Below are 20,523 nucleotides of genomic sequence, written 5' to 3'. Positions count from 1 at the left end.
CTATTCTAAAGTGGCCTTCTATGAGCCCTGACCTCAATCCTATTGAGCATCTTTGGAAGGAGCTGAAACATGCAGTCTGGAAAAGGCACCCTTCAAACCGGACACAACTGGAGCAGTTTGCTCATGAGGAGTGGGCCAAAATACCTGCTGAGAGGTGCAGATGTCTCATTGACAGTTACAGGAAGCGTTTGATTGCAGTGATTGCCTCAAAAGGTTGCGCAACAAAATATTAAGTTAGGGGTACCATCATTTTTGTCCATGCCTGTTTCATGAGTTTATTTTTTTACATAATTCTGTTGAAGCATGGTTGAAAAACAATGTCTGACTTTCATTGGTTAACATTTATAGAATTTTAATTTATTATTACTTTTGTCAGATTAAAGTTATTTCTGTGACCATTGTGACTTTTTCTTTCATTGACCAAAGGGTACCAACAATTTTGTCCACGTCTGTATCTAAATATAACAAAAAGAGTTTGCATCAACAGTCAGTGACAGAAACTGCCTATTCTGATGGAAACTTTTTGCATCTGTCATAAATCTTTTAGATCTTCGTCTCTAGTGATAGTTGTTACTACTCAAGCATGTAAAGATGTTATGGGGCATCAATGGCCATTACATGGAGAGGGGTATAAGAGGAGAGAACAACAATTCCCAGCAATTTTAGGATGTTATGGGCTATCAGAGGACTTTACAGGTAGTGATTATAAGGCAAGAAGTACAACACCTAGTGTTTGACAACTTGTAGAAGGAAACACTAAGGAAGTGATATAAGGCCCTGCTCTGGCGGTAGAGGCGCTGGCCTCTACATAACTTTGGCTGAACGACCGCCGCTTCTAAATCTACGTCAGTTCCCTTGCAGGCATAGGTTTAGACCATTTTCTACTCCTAAAACAGGGGTAAAAAATTGAAGTGAAGGAGCCAGCCCATCCCCTTTCCCCACCCACTTTTGTAGACCTAGCGGGAGTGGAGAAAAGTTGCAGATAGCGGCACAAAGAATTTTTGGGCCACAATCTGCGCCAGAAATACGGCAAGTATAAATGTATTTCTGTTAGTAAATAACCTAACTTCTCACACATACAGCACATGAGCTCTGCCAAAATGGTGACACCACTCAGGTCTTTATAGGTCCTTCAACACTTCTCTGCACTGTTGAGCTGTGTCTCAGTGGGTAAATGGGGTAAAACCAAATTGGTTGGAGTGTAATGAACAAGTTGAAAAGGCTGGTAGGTGATAGATCTAAGAGAGGGAGACAAAGTGACTTTGGATACCAAGGGCAGGGACTCTTATAGTAGTGCAGGCCAGGGGCGGATTGGCCATAGACCTTACAGGGAAATTTCCTATTTCCTGAACATGATTATGAGGGTGACCATCTTACCTGAGCTGTTGCTTTACAGCAGCCCCATGGGCCATAGACACAATAGGCAAGAGGGGACCTCATTGAATTCTGTGGGAAAGTTTTCTAGGCATGCTCTGTGACTGAAATTCATTGATCTGAACAAGTGCTAGGATTTTTAGGATTTTTTGAAAACCTGGAAAATTAAACCACCGACCACCATTCACATATCCACATAATGGGTCCGCATCCGTTCCGCAATTTTGCGGACCCATTTGTTTGAATGGGTCTGCAAAAGATGCGGATAGCACACTGTGTGCTGTCCCTATCCGCACTTCCGTTCCATGGCCCCCCAAAAAATAGAGAATGTCCTATTCTTGTCCGCAGCCACGGACAAGAAAAGACATTTCTATCACAAAGCAAAAGGCGGAACGCTCATGGCCGGTGTCCGTGTTTTGCGGATCCGCAATTTGCAGACCGGAAAACAGTTGCGTACGTGTGAATGGACCCTAAATGTGTACTATTCCCAATAATGAGGGTTTACCAATCATCAGAAATTTTATGCAGATTACTTAATAACTGGATAAAAATTTGATGAATTTGCGTATGGACAAACTGTACTTGGATAAACACTGAATAGACACTAAAGTGTTGAGGTGCCGATACATATCACTTTCACTTAGGCCAAACCCATCATTTTTAGCAGGACCATCTGACCAAGTAATGTCTATGAGGTGCCCTACTTTCCTGAGACAGATGATGTATGAGAAAAGAAGGCCCAGGTGTTGGATTTCTTTGTGCCTGATCTTTTGTTCTCACAAGAGGTAAGCCACTGTCAAAGGTGTTTGGCAGCGGCTTATTAATTTCCATTAATACATGCTTACGCATCCTAGCATGTATGAGGAGGTCAGGAGAGATGTCTTTCAGCCATCTGCTGTGTATTGCCTTAAAGAGGACCTTTCACCTGGAAAAACATTGTGAACCAAGTATACTGACATATACAGCAGCGCCCAGGGATCTCACTGCACTTACTATTATCCCTGGGCACCGCTCCTTTCTCTCGTTATGTCCTCCAGTATGTTCGGGGACTTGGTTATAGTAGGCGGAGACTTAGGACTCTTGGTTATAGTAGGCGGAGTCTGCCCTTGTTCTGCTGGGCGTCTCCTCCTCCTAGGCTGTAGCGCTGGCCAATCGCAGCGCATAGCTCACAACCTGGGAGTATTTTATTTTTTTTCTCCCAGGCTGTGAGCTGTGCGCTGCGATTGGCCAGCGCTACAGCCTAGGAGGAGGAGACGCCCAGCAGAACAAGGGCAGTCTCCTCCTACTATAACAAAGTCCCTGAACATACCGGAGGACATAACGGGAGAACGGAGCGGCGCCCAGGGATAATAGTAAGTGCAGTGAGATCCCTGGGCACCGCATGCATGTATATGTCAGGATACTTAGTTCACAATGTTTTTCCGGTGAAAGGTCCTCTTTAAGTCCTGGAATACCCCTTCAAGACTTTGTCCACATTGCCATTATTTTTATAGGAGTCATGACATATCCAAGTATATCATCAAGTATATGTTGCAGAAATTAGCACTCCTAACTCTGTATCATTACCTGTCTGCTGTCTCATATATGGCACCACAGTGGGGAATGTGTTTCATCCAGTTTCTTACCGCTTGCATGTATTTTTATTCAGGAAAATGTGATCCCTCACACGGCAAGAGCTACTGTCAACTTCCGACTTCACCCAGCCCAGACAGTTGACGAGGTAAGAAATGTTCAATTTTCTGTAGACAAAGTTATAGCTGGATGATTATTCAGATCACATATCACGTCTCAAAAAGAGAAAAGACAGACGTTCAAGATGCCTACGAGGAACTTGTTAGAGAGTACATTATACTGTCTGTCTACATATGTTTTGTACACAGTTGTTCATAGGAAAGTTTCATGTTTGTGCTCTGGCAATAGGTCACCAACCCTATAGCCAGTCCAAAAAGACAGATCCTATATATTTTCCATATTACAGATGGTGCATGTTTACATTCAATTGAGATACAATGAACTGAGATGACACTACCATTACTTGTTCAAATGGTATATGGGGGCCTTTGATTAAACCACGATCATGCAGCAGTGCTTCTCAGAGCCCTCTGCACCATCAGGTTTAATTTACTCCGTTTTCCAGAGAACGGATCCCTTATACTATCTATGAATCCATATTCTGCATGCTGGAAAAGTTGAGCATTTCTGATGAAAACTTAAAGGGGTTTTCCCATCTCAGACAATGGGGGCATATTGCTATGGACCCCTACCTACAATGAGAACGGAGCTGGGAAATGAACGGAAGGCGCACTGTGCATGTGCAGCCGAACTCCATTCATTGCTATGGGGCCGCCGAAAATAGCCGAGGCTCGTCTGCCCCAAAGAAATGAATGGGAGCATTGACCGCGCATGCGTGGTGCTCTCCCATTCACCTCTATGGGAACAGCGCTTGGTGGTGGACGGACCCCGTGAAATCAGCCACAGCGCTCCCCTCTTCGTTCTCGTTGTAGGTGCCAGTGGTGGGACCCACGCTTATCTGACAATGGGGGCAAATCCTAGCGAAGGGAATGGGAATACCCCTTTAAGAGCCCTCTGAGAAGGGCTACTACACAATCATAGTTCACCAAATGTTTAATGAATTTTAGCAGGCTTGGGAGATATGAGGGTCCTGGAGGAGGGAACAAAATATTTTAAGGGAGTCTGTCACCTTCAAAATCAGTTTAATTCCACAATGTAGTGTACAAGGCCCAAATCACATCTTTAACTTTCTTGTGAAAATCCATTACTCTAACCCTAAGAAATGCATCTTTTTATTTTATGCAAATTAATGTTTTTGGTGCACCCTGGGTACGGCTGCTTCGTTCGGTGCACCTGGCTTCCTATGGGTCATCGCTACTGGTTCTGAAGTCTCAGGGACGATCAATCAAACAAGAGGGCGAGGCTCTCTGTGGTGACATGCTATCGGAACAAAGGTGCATCAAACAGAGGGGCCGTCCGTAGTGCTCCAAAAGTCTTATTTGCATAAAAATAAAAAGAGGCATTTGTCAGGCTTGGAGGCTGAGACTTTCAGAAGGAAGGTATGGTTCTGCTCTGGGGCACTTACCCTGCATGATGGTATGCTTACTTTGAAACTGATTTTAGAGGTGACAGGCTCCTTTAAATATCAAACGTCAATCTTCTAATTATATTACACACATTTGAATAGATTTAATAATTTTAAATAATGTCTATGACCACACATTTGAAGTTATTATATTTAACCTATTTATTATCACTCATTTTGACACTCACTGTGCTGTTTCTCCTTGTGATAGCATTTATGATGATGTTAATCAGTTTTACCTCGTATCAAACTCTTTGCGCTCAGGTCTTACCAAGTGTGGTATTCTCTTCATCTGTTGTATGTAAAAAAAATTAATGAATTCATTGTGTAATGAGACATTCTATAATTTGCTGATATACTTGGTATATTATAGTCATACAACTCTTCACCAATTTGAAAATGTGTTCACTGTAAAAGTGTACCTGAAAGCTCCTGCCCTGCGCTCACTCCACTTCGCTCTGCTAATAGCCTGCAGATCGGTACACGCTATTAGCAGAGAGGAGCAAGCACAGGGCAGGAGACATTGCTCTCTTGCTTGTGGCCACTCTGCTAGTGCCTGACACAGCCTGTGTAATCCAGGCTTTAGCAGAGCAGCGGGAGTTGGTACAGACAGAAGCTGCCACGTGCTATGGAGCTCCTGCCTGTACATCGCTCAGTGCAGCTGCTGGGGAATCTGTACTCCCATACACAACAGTGTATGGGGGTACGGATTCTAAAGCGCAATATTTCGCTAGGAAAAAAAAAAAAGCATATAAGAAAACAAAATTTCAGCACATCTAGAACAGGTTTACAGGTGAAACTCGAAAAATGTAAATATCATGCAAACTTTCAATTAGTTCAATTATATATATTAGTTTCACCTTTTAAGTTGCATTACTGAAATAAATGAACTTTGCATAATATTCCAATTTTTCGAGTTTCACCTGTAAATAAAGTTATTATGAATGTTGAGGGACACTTTAAAACTGGGTTACACTATGCTGCCCTTGTTACAATAAAATACTGTTTTTACAGGTAAAATGTTATGCAATTTGCCTGTGAAAAGAGAAATAGCATGCATTTTTTACAATGCTGTTTTTGTAAATTTTTATTTCCGTGAGAAAAATGCAGTGTGTAAACCCATCCTTATTGTATGAAAATATCCATGATCACATTCAAAAACTGACCTCCCTCATCCTAATCACTGCTCGTGCTTTGTTCAATTTGTATCAAGTCTAGACAGTCCTGTGTGATTAAAAAAAAAATACCTGGATTTTAGACCCTCCTGTGGTTAAGATGCAGCTTGTTTGTGGCCAAGTACCGATGGCCATACAAGGCACAGCAGCATTATATTAAAGTTTACCTACCATGGAAACAGCATAGCTTGCTGTGCTACGCTGTTTCTGTAGCTCCCATGTACTGCCACCTGGAGGTCATGGCGTAATCTTACGTCACCTTAGTAACAGCAAAATGAAATAACCCCTTTTAATTAGAACACATTGTTTATTCAGTATTCGTTTGTTAATGGAAAGACAGTTTTGTCGGTTACAGCCATTACCAATGAAGACTGGGACAAGTGGCTCGATCTTGATGTGATCAGAAGTGTGGTGCTCTAGATTCAACCCAGCATCCTTTTGAGCCCATTTCCTTCAGAGACTGATTGCAGCCAAGATTCCCCTCTAGCTTAGAAAAGGACGTGGAAGACCCTCTAGAACTGAAATGGGTCCATCTCAACCTGTTACTGCCACAGAGAAGCTGAGAGAGTATGCTTGCAACAAAAATCAAGATGGCGCCTGCAGCGCGGAATTGACGCCATACTGATGAAGCTATTGTAGAGCCAGGCACTCCAAACTCTGATGCCCATTCATTATTGCCACATACCTTCTCACATCTCTGAGTTTCTCTTTTCTATCCCTCTCCTGTTTATAGTTTTGATGCATCCACTTAAGTATATATTTGCCACCTATAGGTATCCTTTATGGTTATCTGACACCCTGTTTAGAGTTAAACTTATACACTGTGGTACTTTCTACTGACCCGCTATTACTGTCAAGAAATAGGTAACTTGTAATGTTTATTCTATTTGATTCTTCTCTGTTTTCTATTCTTCTTCATTTTCTTACTTTTGGTAGCCTCCTTTATTGATGCCATGTATATTGCCATGCCATTTGAGTGGAAGTACCTCGCAGATGTATTTATTTTTGGCTCTGTGCCCTTAGATTTTATCCCTATGTTCTTGATGACTTTGGCTCTGTCTGAGCTAATTATCAGAATAGATTTTAGTTCCTATGGATTTTTTGTTTGAACTTCTCCTCTAGATGGTGCTCTAGCTCTTCTGTATACGTAGATGTTGGCTGTACTCTCATTTAGGTGGGCCGCTGTAAGTGGTAATGTTCTATAGATTTAGTTTTTTTCCTCATTCCTATCCTTGCCCTATTTAATTGGTGAACCCTCTTTCTGATTTAATTTCTCGCCGGAGGGCCGCACTAGACATGGTATAAACTTCGTGGGCCAGAACCAGGTAGCTTTGCCAGAAAGAAATGCAAACACTTTGAGGGGGCATTTGTGAGCATTACTACTGTAAAGGGGCAAATATCTGGGCATTTTTTTCTGTGAAGGGGCACATCTGGGCATTACCCCTGTGAAGGGGTAACATCTGGGCATTACCCCTGTGAAGGGGTAACATCTGGGCATTACCCCTGGGAAGGGGACACATCTGGGCATTACCCCTGGGAAGGGGACACATCTGGGCATTACCCCTGGGAAGGGGACACATCTGGGCATTACCCCTGGGAAGGGGACACATCTGGGCATTACCCCTGGGAAGGGGACACATCTGGGCATTACCCCTGGGAAGGGGACACATCTGGGCATTACCCCTGGGAAGGGGGCACATCTGGGCATTACCCCTGGGAAGGGGGCACATCTGGGCATTACCCCTGGGAAGGGGGCACATCTGGGCATTACCCCTGGGAAGGGGGCACATCTGGGCATTACCCCTGGGAAGGGGGCACATCTGGGCATTACCCCCCCCCCTGGGAAGGGGGCACATCTGGGCATTACCCCCCCCCCTGGGAAGGGGGCACATCTGGGCATTACCCCCCCCTGGGAAGGGGGCACATCTGGGCATTACCCCCCCCCTGGGAAGGGGGCACATCTGGGCATTACCCCCCCCCTGGGAAGGGGGCACATCTGGGCATTACCCCCCCCCCCCTGGGAAGGGGGCAATCTGGGCATTACCCCCCCCCTGGGAAGGGGGCACATCTGGGCATTACCCCCCCCCCCTGGGAAGGGGGCACATCTGGGCATTACCCCCCCCCCTGGGAAGGGGGCACATCTGGGCATTACCCCCCCCCTGGGAAGGGGGCACATCTGGGCATTACCCACCCCCCACCCTGGGAAGGGGGCACATCTGGGCATTACCCACCCCCCCCCCCTGGGAAGGGGGCACATCTGGGCATTTACCCCCCCCCCTGGGAAGGGGGCACATCTGGGCATTACCCCCCCCCTGGGAAGGGGGCACATCTGGGCATTACCCCCCCCCCTGGGAAGGGGGCACATCTGGGCATTACCCCCCCCCTGGGAAGGGGGCACATCTGGGCATTACCCCCCCCCTGGGAAGGGGCACATCTGGGCATACCCCCCCCTGGGAAGGGGGCACATCTGGGCATTACCCCCCCCCTGGGAAGGGGGCACATCTGGGCATTACCCCCCCCTGGGAAGGGGGCACATCTGGGCATTACCCCCCCCTGGGAAGGGGGCACATCTGGGCATTACCCCCCCCTGGGAAGGGGGCACATCTGGGCATTACCCCCCCCTGGGAAGGGGGCACATCTGGGCATTACCCCCCCCTGGGAAGGGGGCACATCTGGGCATTACCCCCCCCTGGGAAGGGGGCACATCTGGGCATTACCCCCCCCCCCCCTGGGAAGGGGGCACATCTGGGCATTACCCCCCCCCCCCTGGGAAGGGGGCACATCTGGGCATTACCCCCCCCCCCTGGGAAGGGGGCACATCTGGGCATTTTGTAGTAGTAATGCCCTCTGTGCCTCCTTTATAATAGTAATGCCCTCTGTGCCTCCTTTATAATAGTAATGCCCTCTGTGCCTCCTTTATAATAGTAATGCCCTCTGTGCCTCCTTTATAATAGTAATGCCCTCTGTGCCTCCTTCACAGTAATAATGCCCATTGTGCCCCCTCTATAGTAATAGTGCCCTATGTGTCCCTTTGTAATAGTGATGCCCTCTGTGCCCCCTTCACAGTAATAATGCCCTGACACACACACACCACAGTGGTGTTAACTGAAGCAGCAGCAAGTTCAGCTCGGCTACAGTTTATATTTGCGCACACACTGTCTGTGACACACAACACTGGTGGTCACTTCAATTCACTACAAGGCACACAGCCGTTTTCAGGAGGACTAGAGAGGAGCACTGGATCGAGCGAGCGGCTGCAAAGATGGATTTTTTTTTTTCCTACCTAGAGGAGGGTCGGCTGCGGCTGGCAGCGAGCATACAAGCGAGTGTGATAGGTGAGAGCACACTCCCTGACTCAAAGCACACACGCTACTTCATAGGCTGATCCCCCTGCTGCGGCGCTGCCCACGTGACCTCCCCTCCTCTGTCTCTGTCACTGCTGGCTGCGCTCATCCCACCTGAGCCATTCAGTTAATTATTCACTGAATGGCAATGGCCAGCCGAGATGCGCTCTCACTCACAGTTCGCTGCCTGATGCCGGCGGCACTGCACCCCCTGTATAGCTGACTGTGCCGCAAGCCCTGCCTTCGTTCACTGCACGGGCCGCTTAACACAGCTGGGTTGGGCATCACTGCTTTAGACCCTTCTCCTTTCTACAGGTCATATAATTTATCCTGTATCTAGTCTTTGTGCTAACGAGTTACAAATATTTTGTTTTATTTGTTACTGTGTAGCTTTTATACAAATACGGCGCTATTGTGATTGCCCAGTGAATTGCAGTTTGTTTGAATTTTTATTTCTCTCACTTTGCTCTCAGCTGCTATGATGGCTAACCTAAAAGTGCATCTGTCACCATGATCAACCCAGGCATGATTCAATCATTAGTAATAGCACTGTTCAGATTCTCTGCGTTTGTGGGACAATGTGTAATTGATTAAACAGCGGACTTGTGAGAAGAGCCAGATTAAGGCCCCCATAAACATTAGTGCAATGTTGGCCAAACCCATCGAGAATGGCGAGACAGTCTGTCTATGGGGAGCTCCCATACCCCCCGAACAGATGATCTTTGGGGGGAGAGAAGTTGGGTTAAATGGATGTTTTCAAAAAATTGATTAATTATACCACCTCTTCAGGTATGTGTTCGTGGTATCTAATTACACCCAAATATAACAGATAAGTATTGTAAACTGGGATTCAATAAAACGTAACCTTTACTGGGTTATTTAAAATAATATATCACGCTGGGTGAGAGACGACAGTGACAACAATTACCTCCACTATATCAATTCATAAACTATTGAATGAATGGAAAAAAGGGTGGATCTCACCTCGTCTGGGTAGGGTCCACAACCATGGAGGAAGGTCCTGGCGGTGGTAATACCTTTTACCGATGTGACCAGGGTGCTGATGTTGTGGTTGGCACAAAATTCACTCCTAATACGCCCTATTATGGCTTTCCTGCCTTTCTAGGGGCCAAGGGGCTGTTCTAATGGCCAGCCTACCACAATGGAGCACCCGCCCCGACAGGGGCGACCCCACACCGAACCTTTCCCTCAGTATGGGTCTAAAGTTCTATAAAGCCCTAACTACAACGCCCTACATGACATGTTTCTGTCTTTTTTTTCAGACATCATCAGGGGACTTCACACATGTATTCCAGGGCAACTACAAATAGAAATTACAGACAAACACTAAATATAGGTCACAACTATCTGAGTACCGCATGTACAGTAACTTATCAGCCGACTCAGTATACTTACTAGAGATCAAGGTGATTTTAGCCTCGCATCATCAAACAGGATAGTGGGTAATTCTTATCCTCACTGTTACAAGGGAAGTGTCCCATGTCAGTCAGTGTCTCACCACAAATAACGGTGATTTGGGTGAGCACTAAATAGTTGTTAACCGCCTCCTCATATACCTCTACTCACGGTAAGTGTACGCCCCCCATGATTACTTGCCTCACCTGTCCGGGTCCCTCAGGATGCTTGTTATACCATGTGGAACGCACGCCGCTCACGTGCGTTCCACCGGACCGGAAGCTAGAATCACATGGTGCTGGCTAAACCGGAAGTGTGGTCAGGGCCTGAGTCAGAGCGTTGCTAGTTGCATAGCAACCTCTAGGCTCATGACGCACGGCCCGATTGCAAAGCAAATGATGGCTTGCCTGCTCTTTGTATACACACTAAATTGGCAGGACAGCCAAACGCACGCCGCACTACTCAGAATGACGGCTGATAACTGGGCCAGGGGACCAGATGTATATCAGATGGAGTGCAAGCTGTAGCACATTTCATCCGGTTAAACAAGTCCACCATCAGATCCCATGCGCTCATCATTTAGATGAGATCACATGGGACCCAAGGGGGACTAAGTCAGACTCCCGCATATTTTATCAGGTTACCCCTGTTAATATTCTAGCCAAGTCCACCATCAAATCCCATACGCCCATTATGAGAGCACATGAGATCCAAGGGGGACTTAGTCAGATCACATCCATCCTAATTCGCCTTTTATTGCGACTTAGATCACAAAAAGCAGCAATAGTTCTGTTGTTCATTTAAGCCGGATGGATAAACCGTTCTAAGATAGAAGATCCATTTCGCCTCGCATTGCAGGATCCTTTTATCAAAATCGCCCCGTCTCATTCCTGGCTTAATTTTTTCAATTCCCATGAAGGAAAGGCAATCCAATCTGCCATCATGTTTGGTGTTCACATGTTGTGCCACCGATGTATCTCTGCCATTCCTTATGTCGCTCAGATGCTCTCCTATTCTAATTCTCAACTCCCTACCAGTCTTCCCGACATATTCCTTTCCGCATTCGCATGTGATTTTGTAAACCAATCCCATGCTTCTGCAGTTAATAAAGTCCGTAATTGTGTAGACTTTGCCGGTATTATTGCTCCTAAATGACTTTGCTTTGGCCATGCGGAAGATGCGTGGCGTGCCCCTTTATGGCCAAAGCAAAGTCATTTAGGAGCAATAATAACGGCAAAGTCTACACAATTACAGACTTTATAAAGCTGTCAGTATGATCCTATAGAAGTAACCTTAAGCAGAGGCACACAGCATTATAAATCAGTATAATGCCATGTGCTCCTGCAAGTCCAGAACGGAGGATCATGCTCACACATTGAGTGCTCATGTGAAACAGCCCTTAGTGACATACTGATGTACTTCACTGGCTCTTCTAGAAACTTGATTATTGGACACTTGTCAGCTTCTTTAGTTTATGGAAATAAACACTTTTAATGACAATGAGATCAGTGGAAGATGGATCAAAGGTTAAAATATGCATTCTCATACATGCTAGAAAACCTTTAGCCAATTAACTATCATGAAGTATAAAGAGGAGTAAGTCCTCATTATGCATATCGATGTTTGGAGGTTGTCAGATAAGGCCGGGTTCACATTACCGTTTTGTTTTCCGTTCTTCTGATCCATCAGAAGAACAGAAAAGAAAAAAAAAAAAAAACAGATCCATTATTTTTAGCTTCAATTTGCACTAAAAATAACTGATGTATTTCTTGTGAACATCGGTTATGATCAGTTTTGACCAGAGATCAGTTATTTTTGATGAGAGAAAAGGCTCTGCATGCAGGACATTTTCTCCCGGGAAACATGAGTGATCTCTGACGGAAGTGACACAGATTAGTAGATGTATACTCGGGGTCAGAGGTTCAATAGTCGTGGCCCAGTGTATAGTTACTCAGAGGTGTCTCAAATTATCACAATTGAGCTGAGTGTGCCTTATTAAAGTTATTTAAAACATAACTTTTATTTAGTCAAATTTTTTTTAATATTGTGACACTATATTAAAACAATGCTGTTGATGCACTGCTTTATTGGAGGGATGTCGGGTGATGCTAGCAGCTCTAGTCCCATATCATTCAAGCGGCAGTTTTGTCAGAGGGGTCACTTGAAACAATGTGTTTTGCGGGTTGCTCGGCCTAGGTTCTTTCCCTAAATAAGCTAATCCAAGAGAGCTGGGAGAACCCTAACAGGCTGTATTCCGGGCACCCGCCCTTAAAAGGGCGACCCACATCCGCTGGAACCTTGGGTCTATTGCTGCTATGCCCTGACAACTAATCCTTCCTCAAAATTGTCCGACGCGTTTCACCACATAAGTGACACAAATTGATGCAAACTGATCATAAGTGATGCTAAAAATAACGGATCCGTGGTTTGTTTGTTTTTCTGTTCTTCTGACTGATCAGAAAATCGGAAAACTAAACAGTGATGGGAACTTTTAACCAATTAAGAATTGTGAAGTGTACAGAGGTGTGACTTTTCTTGCGTATGGTGATGTTCTAAAGTCGACATAGAAATTAATCTTAATGTATCTGTGATGTAATAAAATCTGAAACATTGCGGTACACTGCGGCAAACTTGAATTATACAAACGATCTCTCCTTTGTTCTCTGGGGTATAAAAGTTTGAGTTTTGAGATAGGGGACCATTGTTATCACTACCATTAGCCTTACCATAGTTCACCTCATTGCTGTGTTCTACTTTCCGCCTATATTATTTCCTGTTTTATATACCTTGCTGCTCTGTTGCAAATAAACCTAAGAATCTTTCCAAGGAGAATTTGTTTTAGGAATTTCATACTGCTGCGGATGATTTCCAAATACAGTGACTTTCTCCCCTCACCATTGAATACACCTACATGTTCAGGCAACCTGAACCAAAAGGACCATTCGGCTAATGGTTATTGAGTGTGTATGGCCTGCTTTAGTCTACTGTATTTATTAGGCTGTTGCTGCTTCCATCTCGTATGTATTCCTATACTCTCATACAAAAGTTGGCATAAGAAGAGAAAGAGGGGGCAGCACCATTTCATGAATACAGAAAACTCATAAGGGAATGTTTGTATAGTGGGATAGAATCTGAAAATAGAAATATTGTGATAATTCATCTGCCATCTGTTACTTTGCAGGTGTTGGACATAGTGCGGAACACCATAAATGATGAAAGAGTGGACATTTCAGTTCTTAACTCATTTAATCCTCTGCCTAATAGCCCACATGATGAATCAAACTTTGGGTACCAGACTTTGCAGAAAACTATCCATTCTGTGTTCTCTGCAGCCCCAGTTGCTCCAGGTATGATTTTGTATGGAATCTATTTTACCATTTTTTTGCAAATCTGACCAGTGTCACTTTATGTGGTGATAACTTAAAAATGCTTTGACTTATCCAGGCCACTCTGAGATTTGTTTTTTCGTCACATTTTGTACTTCATGACACTGGTAAAATGGATTTAAAACAAATAATTTTTATTTATAAAATAATACTAAATTTGCCCAAATTTTTTTTTTAAATTGCAAATTTCCAAGTTTCGATTTCTTTACTGCTATAATACATAGTAATACCTACACAAATAGTTATTACTTTATATTCCTCATATGACTACTTTATGTTTTGGATCATTTTGGGAAAGATTTTATTTTTTGGGGATGTTACAAGGCTTAGAACTAAGTTTAGAAGCAAATCTTGAAATTTTTCTGAAATTTTTCAAAACCCACTTTTCAAGGACCAGTTCAGATCTGAAGTCACTTTGTGAGGCTTACATAATAGAAACCACCCAAAATGACCCCATTTTAGAAACTACACCCCTCAAGGTATTCAAAACTGATTTTACAAACTTTGTTAACCCTTTAGGTGTTCCACAAGAATTAATGGAAAATAGAGATACAATTTCAAAATTTCACTTTTTTGGCAGATTTTCCATTTTCATAATTTTTTTCCAGTTACAAAGCAAGGGTTAACAGCCAAACCAAACTCAATATTTATGGTAGCTGATTCTGTAGTGTACAGAAACACTCCGTATGCGGTCGTAAACCGCTGTACGGGCACACGGCAGGGCGCAGAAGGAAAGGAATACCATACGGTTTTTGGAAGGCAGATTTTGCTGGACAGTTTTTTTGACTCCGTGTCCCATTTGAAGCCCCCCTGATGCACCCCTAGAGTAGAAACTCCAAAAAAGTTCCCCCATTTTAGAAACTTTGGGATAGGGTGGCAGTTTTGTTGGTACTAGTTTAGGGTACATATGATTTTTGGTTGCTCTATATTACACTTTTTGTGAGGCAAGGTAACAAGAAATAGCTGTTTTGGCACCGTTTTAATTTTTAGTTATTTATTTACAACATTCATCTGACAGGTTAGATCATGTGGTATTTCTATAGACCAGGTTGTCACAGACGCAGCGATACCTAATATGTATCTTTTTTTTTATTTATGTAAGTTTTACACATTGATTTCATTTTTGAAACAAAAAAAATCATGTTTTAGTGTTTCCATAGTCTGAGAGCCATAGTTTTTGCAGTTTTTAGACGATTATCTTAGGTAGGGGTCATTTTTTTGCGGGATAAGATGACGGTTTGGCACTATTTTGGGGTGTGTATGACTTTTTGATCGCTTGCTATTACACTTTTTGTGATGTAAAGTGACAAAAAATTGTTTACATAGCACAGTTTTTATTTTTTACGGTGTTACGGTGTTCATCTGAGGGGTTAGGTCATGTGATATTTTTATAGAGCCGGTCGATACGGACACGGCGATACCTAATCTGTCAACTTTTTCCCCCCTATTTTTTACAATGGAAGGCAGCCCCCTGGATCTGTGAGATCCAGGGGGCTGCCTTCCATGCCATTAGGTCCCCCCTACAGCCCCACGGGGACCCGATGGCACCGCCACCGCCGCACCAGGTAAAAGCCGCAAACCGCAGGTCTGAATTAATTGTAATTATTTTCGCTGTATCATCTTGAATATTGTATACTGATTTTTACTTCATGAAAACCGAATAAAATGTTGACAAAAAAAAAAAAAAATGTTACAGATGAGATAAAATGTAAAAAAAAAATATGTCATGCTGCGTTTCTACTTCCTGTTTCTGTTCTTGATACTGCAGGAGATGGCTGAGAATGCCGCTCAGCCAATCCCAGGCTAAAACAGTAAATCATTGCTACCAGTGATTGCCAGAGTTTCGTTCCTGGGCATTTCTTGCCATTTCAAGAACATCTAATCTGTCTGTCTAAATGGAAAACGACCTGTTGTTTAAATCGCATTTTTTTGTTACACCTTTTTTTTTTTACATTTCTGGTGATTTTTGTTATCATTTTCCATGTCACTACAGTTTTTTAAAAATACCTAAAATCTTGCAGTTTTTGCTCTGGATACTAGGCCTAATAACATGTCTAAACTTGCTGTTCTGCACAGGTATTTTATCAACAGTCATCTCATTATATATAGATAACTCGGGATCTACCATTTACTATGGGGATGTAACAGCTTATGTACACAGGTGGACAAAATTGTTGGTACCCTTCCGTTAAAAGAAAAACCCACAATGGTCACTGAAATACCTTCAAACTGATAAAAGTAAATAAAAATTACTGAAAATCAGACATTTGATTCTGAATTGTGGTTCAACAGAATAATCTATAAAACAAACTAATGAAACTGGCCTGGAGAAAAAAGATGGTACCCTTAACTTAATATTTTGTTGCACAACCTTTTGGGGGTAATCACTGCAATTATGCGATTTCTGTAACTCTCCATGACACTTCTGCAGCTCTCCACAGGTTTTTCAGACTACTTCTTGTGAGCAAACTGCTTCAGTCGTTTCTGGTTTGAAGGGTGCCCTACACCAGGCTGCACGTTTGAGTTCCTTCCACAAATGTTCAATTGGATTTAGATCAGGGCTCATCGGAGGCAACTTCACCATAGTCCAATTCTTTGCTCTTAAGCCATTCTTGGATGTTTTATCTGTGTGTTATGGGTCATTATCCTGTTGGAGGACACAAGACCTGCGACTGAGACCAAGCTTTCTGACACTGGGAGCACATTCTGCTCCAAAATGCCTTGATAAGTCTTGAGATTTCATTGTACCCTACACAGATTCAAGATTCCCTGTGCCAGATGCAGCATAACAGCCCTCAAAACATAACCAAGCCTCCTCCATGTTTCACAGTAGGTACAATGTTCTTTATTTGTATCCTTCATTTTTGCATCTGTGAACATAGAACTCATGTAATTTACCAGAAAGCTCCAGTTTTGTCTCATGTGTCCAAACACATACTTGTCCGTATACATTTTGGCAAATTCCAGTCTTGCTTTCTTGTGATTTGTTTTCAGCAGTGGTTTCCCCCTTGTTCGTCTTCCATTAAAGGAGTTATCCCGTGACTAATGTAAGCAATGAAAATCAGACATCATATAGTATATGACAATTTCTTTCTAACAAAACTAGAAACAGTTCTGTATCTCACATGGATCCAGAGATCTCCCCATTCATTGCTCTGCTAGATTTACATCAAGCTGGCAACTCAAGGGGAGTGCCTTTTCTGCTGCAGCTAAGGGGGCATGCCCATGTTCTCCCTATCCCAGCTCAGGAGCCAGTTGAAAGACGAAACTGAGCATGAGCTGCCTTCTCACTCAGCACTCAGCAGTCAAAGAAATAACAATAAAAACAAACAGCAGGTGGCGCTATACAGATTCATTATATTGAATAATTCTGTTGCTATACTAAATTTTTTATAACATGGAATTGCAAAAGTATTCAGATCCAGGTGCTGGTTTGAACTGTAGAATATTTTTTGGGACAACCCTTTTAAGGCTACTTTGGTTAAGACAGAAACGGGTAATGCGATCTGACACTGGAGTTCACCTCTAATCTCTATTTTATATGTAAAATTGGGAAAGGGGGTGATTTTATAATTTAATATTCAGGTGTTTTTTTTTTTTTTTTTTTTTTTTTTTTACTTTTTATTTATTAACTATTACCTCCCCTAGGGGCTAGAACCTGGGATCTTTTAATCCCTTGTCTATTCACCCTAATAGAGCTCTATCAGGGTAAATAGGACTTCACACTCTCGCTGCTGACCTGTGCATAGTACACACAGCATCAGGGAGGTTACCATAGCAGCCAGGGCTTCAGTAGCATCCTGGCTGCCATGGTAACCGATCGGAGCCCCACAATTACACTGCTGGGGCTCCGAAGCTGCCACTGGCACCAATGAGGAGGAGGGGACCCTGTGGCCACTGCCACCAATGATTTTAATACTGGGGGGTGCACTGCGCCACCAATGATTTTAATGCTGGGGAGGGGGGGGGCGCACTGCGCCACCAATGATTTTATACTGGGGAGAAGTGAGGAGGGGGGCGCACTGCGCCACCAATGATAATTAACGTTTAATACAGGAGGCTGGGTTCGGGCAGCAGAATCGCATAGCCATCACCCAGTCTCTATGACCAGGAAGCTGCGATCATCGGCAATTAACCCCGGGGATTAACTGCCGCTGTTCGCAGCTTCCCTTCATAGAGGCTGGGCGACTGCTATGGAATCCTGCACCCAGCCTCCTGTATTTGTATTAAATGTTAACTATCATTGGTGGCGCAGTGCGCCCGCCCCTCTCTCTCATTGGTGGCAGCGGCGGCACAGGGGTCACTCTTTCCCTCCCCCTGTGCCGTTGCTGCCACCAATGAGAGAGGGGGGTGGACGCACTGTGCCACCAATGTCAGTTAACGTTTAATACAAATAGAGGAGGCTGGGTGCAGAATTACATAGCCGTCACCCAGTCTCTATGAAAGGAAGCTGCGATCAGCGGCAGTTAACTCCGGGGGTTAACGGCCGCTGATGGCCGCTGATCGCCGCTTCCTGTCATAGAGGCTGGGTAACGGCTATGCGATTCTGCTACCCGAACCCAACCTCCTGTATTAAACGTTAATTATCATTCGTGGCGCAGTGCGCCCTACCCCCCTCACTCCTCCACAGTATTAAATCATTGGTGGCGCGGTGCACCCCCCAGTATTAAAATCATTGCGCAGTCTAGTATTACAGAGCACGGAGCGCGCTGCTCTCAGCGTGCTCCGTGTTCTCCAGAGCAGCACACTCCATGCTCTGTGATACTAGACTGCGTAGTAGAGCATCCTAGTATCGAAAAATGTCAAATCCCGGTATTGAGGTCGATACCCATTCGATACTTTTGTCCGGTATCAAAAATTCGATACCCGAATCAACCCTAGTTTGGCGATCATCATTCTTACAGAAAACATTAACTTAGACACACCTTAGTTTAACATGTCCCTATGGTCAAATTATTTTCAATCTTTTCTAGGGGTACCATCATTTTGTCCAAGTCAATTCGATTAGTGTGTTTGTTTTTCCAATTATTCTGTTGAACCACAGTTCAAAAGCAATGTCTGATTTTCATTGGTGATTTTCATTAAAAAATTAATTATTTCTTTTGGTAGTTTCAAGCTATTGGAGTGACCATTGTGAGTTCTTCTTTCTTTAACAGAAGGGTACCGACAATCGTAAAGATGGACAACCCCTTTAAAAGAAAAGAGCAGGAATCTGAATGATGACAAAATATTTCTTCACAGCAATATCGGTAGTAATACGCCAGATAAAGTGGACTTTTATTTTTTCTTGAAAACGTTTTGCTAGTCTTGTGAATTAGATTGTCTTGTACACTAATTATTTCATAGTAAAAACTGGTGACTCGTGCTTCAGTCATGAAGGTAAGATGTTGATTGCATTTGCATGTCTGAAGGTGTGGTTAAATTGTCTTGGAAGAGGTATTAGAGCCACATAGTAAGTGGCAGACATAAGATGTGGAACCCCTTCACCTCTCTATTCAAGCTTACAGTGTGGCTCTAACACCTATCCTGAGGCACTTTAACCACACATAGTTATGCAAATGCATCAACACCTGACCTCCATGACTGAAGCATGAGTCATGCAAATGCAATCCACACCTGACCTCCATGACTGAAGCATGAGTCACCAGTATATAACGTGGGACAATTCGCATTTAGACCATTTGCTGTGACTTATTACTACTGATATACCATGACCTGGGTAAATTAGAATCTTCAGACTTCTTTACAGCAATGTTGACACTCGTACATTAGAGTAGAACATATGTCTGCATTATATATAACACAAAACTAATCTCAACCTTATGTATTTTAATAGGTATCTGCATTGGAAATACAGACAGCCGGCATTTTGTCAATCTTACTGACAGTATCTATCGTTTTAGCCCTTTCAAATTGAAAGCTGAAGATCTGAGCAGGTACGGGATGACTGACAGAAATCTCACTTGTTTGTAATCAGTGCTCAGTTTGCAATTACTCATGCAAGTTATCATTGATTTTACACATATATATTTCCATATCAGCATTATACATATGAATAGAAAATGAATAGATTCGATTCAGGCAAATTGTCAAAATCACATCCGACATTTACATATCACACTAGCGAGCACAGTAATGGAGGGAATATGAAGAAGGAGGATCACATGACACCAGGTGATGTCCTAGTTGGCAGGCTTGCCCATAATGCCTTGCATTCAGCCTCAAATCAGGGCTTTTAGCGGCTCACCTACAGTGGATATAAAAAGTCTACACACCCCTGTTAAAATGTCAGGTTTCTGTGCTGTAAAAAAATGAGCCAAAGATAAATCATTTCAGAACTTTTTCCACCTTTTAATGTGACCTATAAACTGTACCACTCAATTGAAAAACAAACTGAAATCTTTTAGGTAGAGGGAAGAAAAAATATAAAAAATAAAATAATATGGTTTCATAAGTGTGCACACCCTTAAACTAATTTTATTACAGCACTCAGTCTTTTTGAGTATGAGTCTATCAGCGTGGCACATTTTGACTGTGGGCAAAAACACTCCAAATCTGTCATCTCCTCGAGGGCATCTCCTGTGCACAGCCCTTTTCAAATCACCGCACAGATTTTCAATCGTATTCAGGTCTGGGCTCTGGCTGGGCCATTCCAAAACTTTAATCTTCTTCTGGTGAAGCCATTCCTTTGTTGATTTGGATGTATGCTTTATAGCAGAAGCCTGAAGGCT

The 20,523-nt window shown here is 43.5% G+C and overlaps 1 protein-coding gene across 1 annotated transcript in view; it reads left to right on the top strand.

The window, feature by feature from the left end:
* LOC122933444 (N-fatty-acyl-amino acid synthase/hydrolase PM20D1-like) overlaps positions 1 to 20,523 on the top strand; it is a 55,664-nt gene that overhangs the window by 22,415 nt on the left and 12,726 nt on the right. The window contains exons 9-11 of the mRNA XM_044288439.1: positions 3,023 to 3,094; positions 13,588 to 13,753; positions 19,629 to 19,728. Coding sequence (XP_044144374.1) covers positions 3,023 to 3,094; positions 13,588 to 13,753; positions 19,629 to 19,728 — 338 coding nt within the window. The remainder of the gene's footprint in view (positions 1 to 3,022; positions 3,095 to 13,587; positions 13,754 to 19,628; positions 19,729 to 20,523) is intronic.

This window comes from Bufo gargarizans, chromosome 3, assembly GCF_014858855.1.
Source record: "Bufo gargarizans isolate SCDJY-AF-19 chromosome 3, ASM1485885v1, whole genome shotgun sequence".
Classification (NCBI taxonomy): Eukaryota; Metazoa; Chordata; class Amphibia; order Anura; family Bufonidae; genus Bufo; species Bufo gargarizans.
This window is presented reverse-complemented; position numbering and strand designations above follow the sequence as displayed.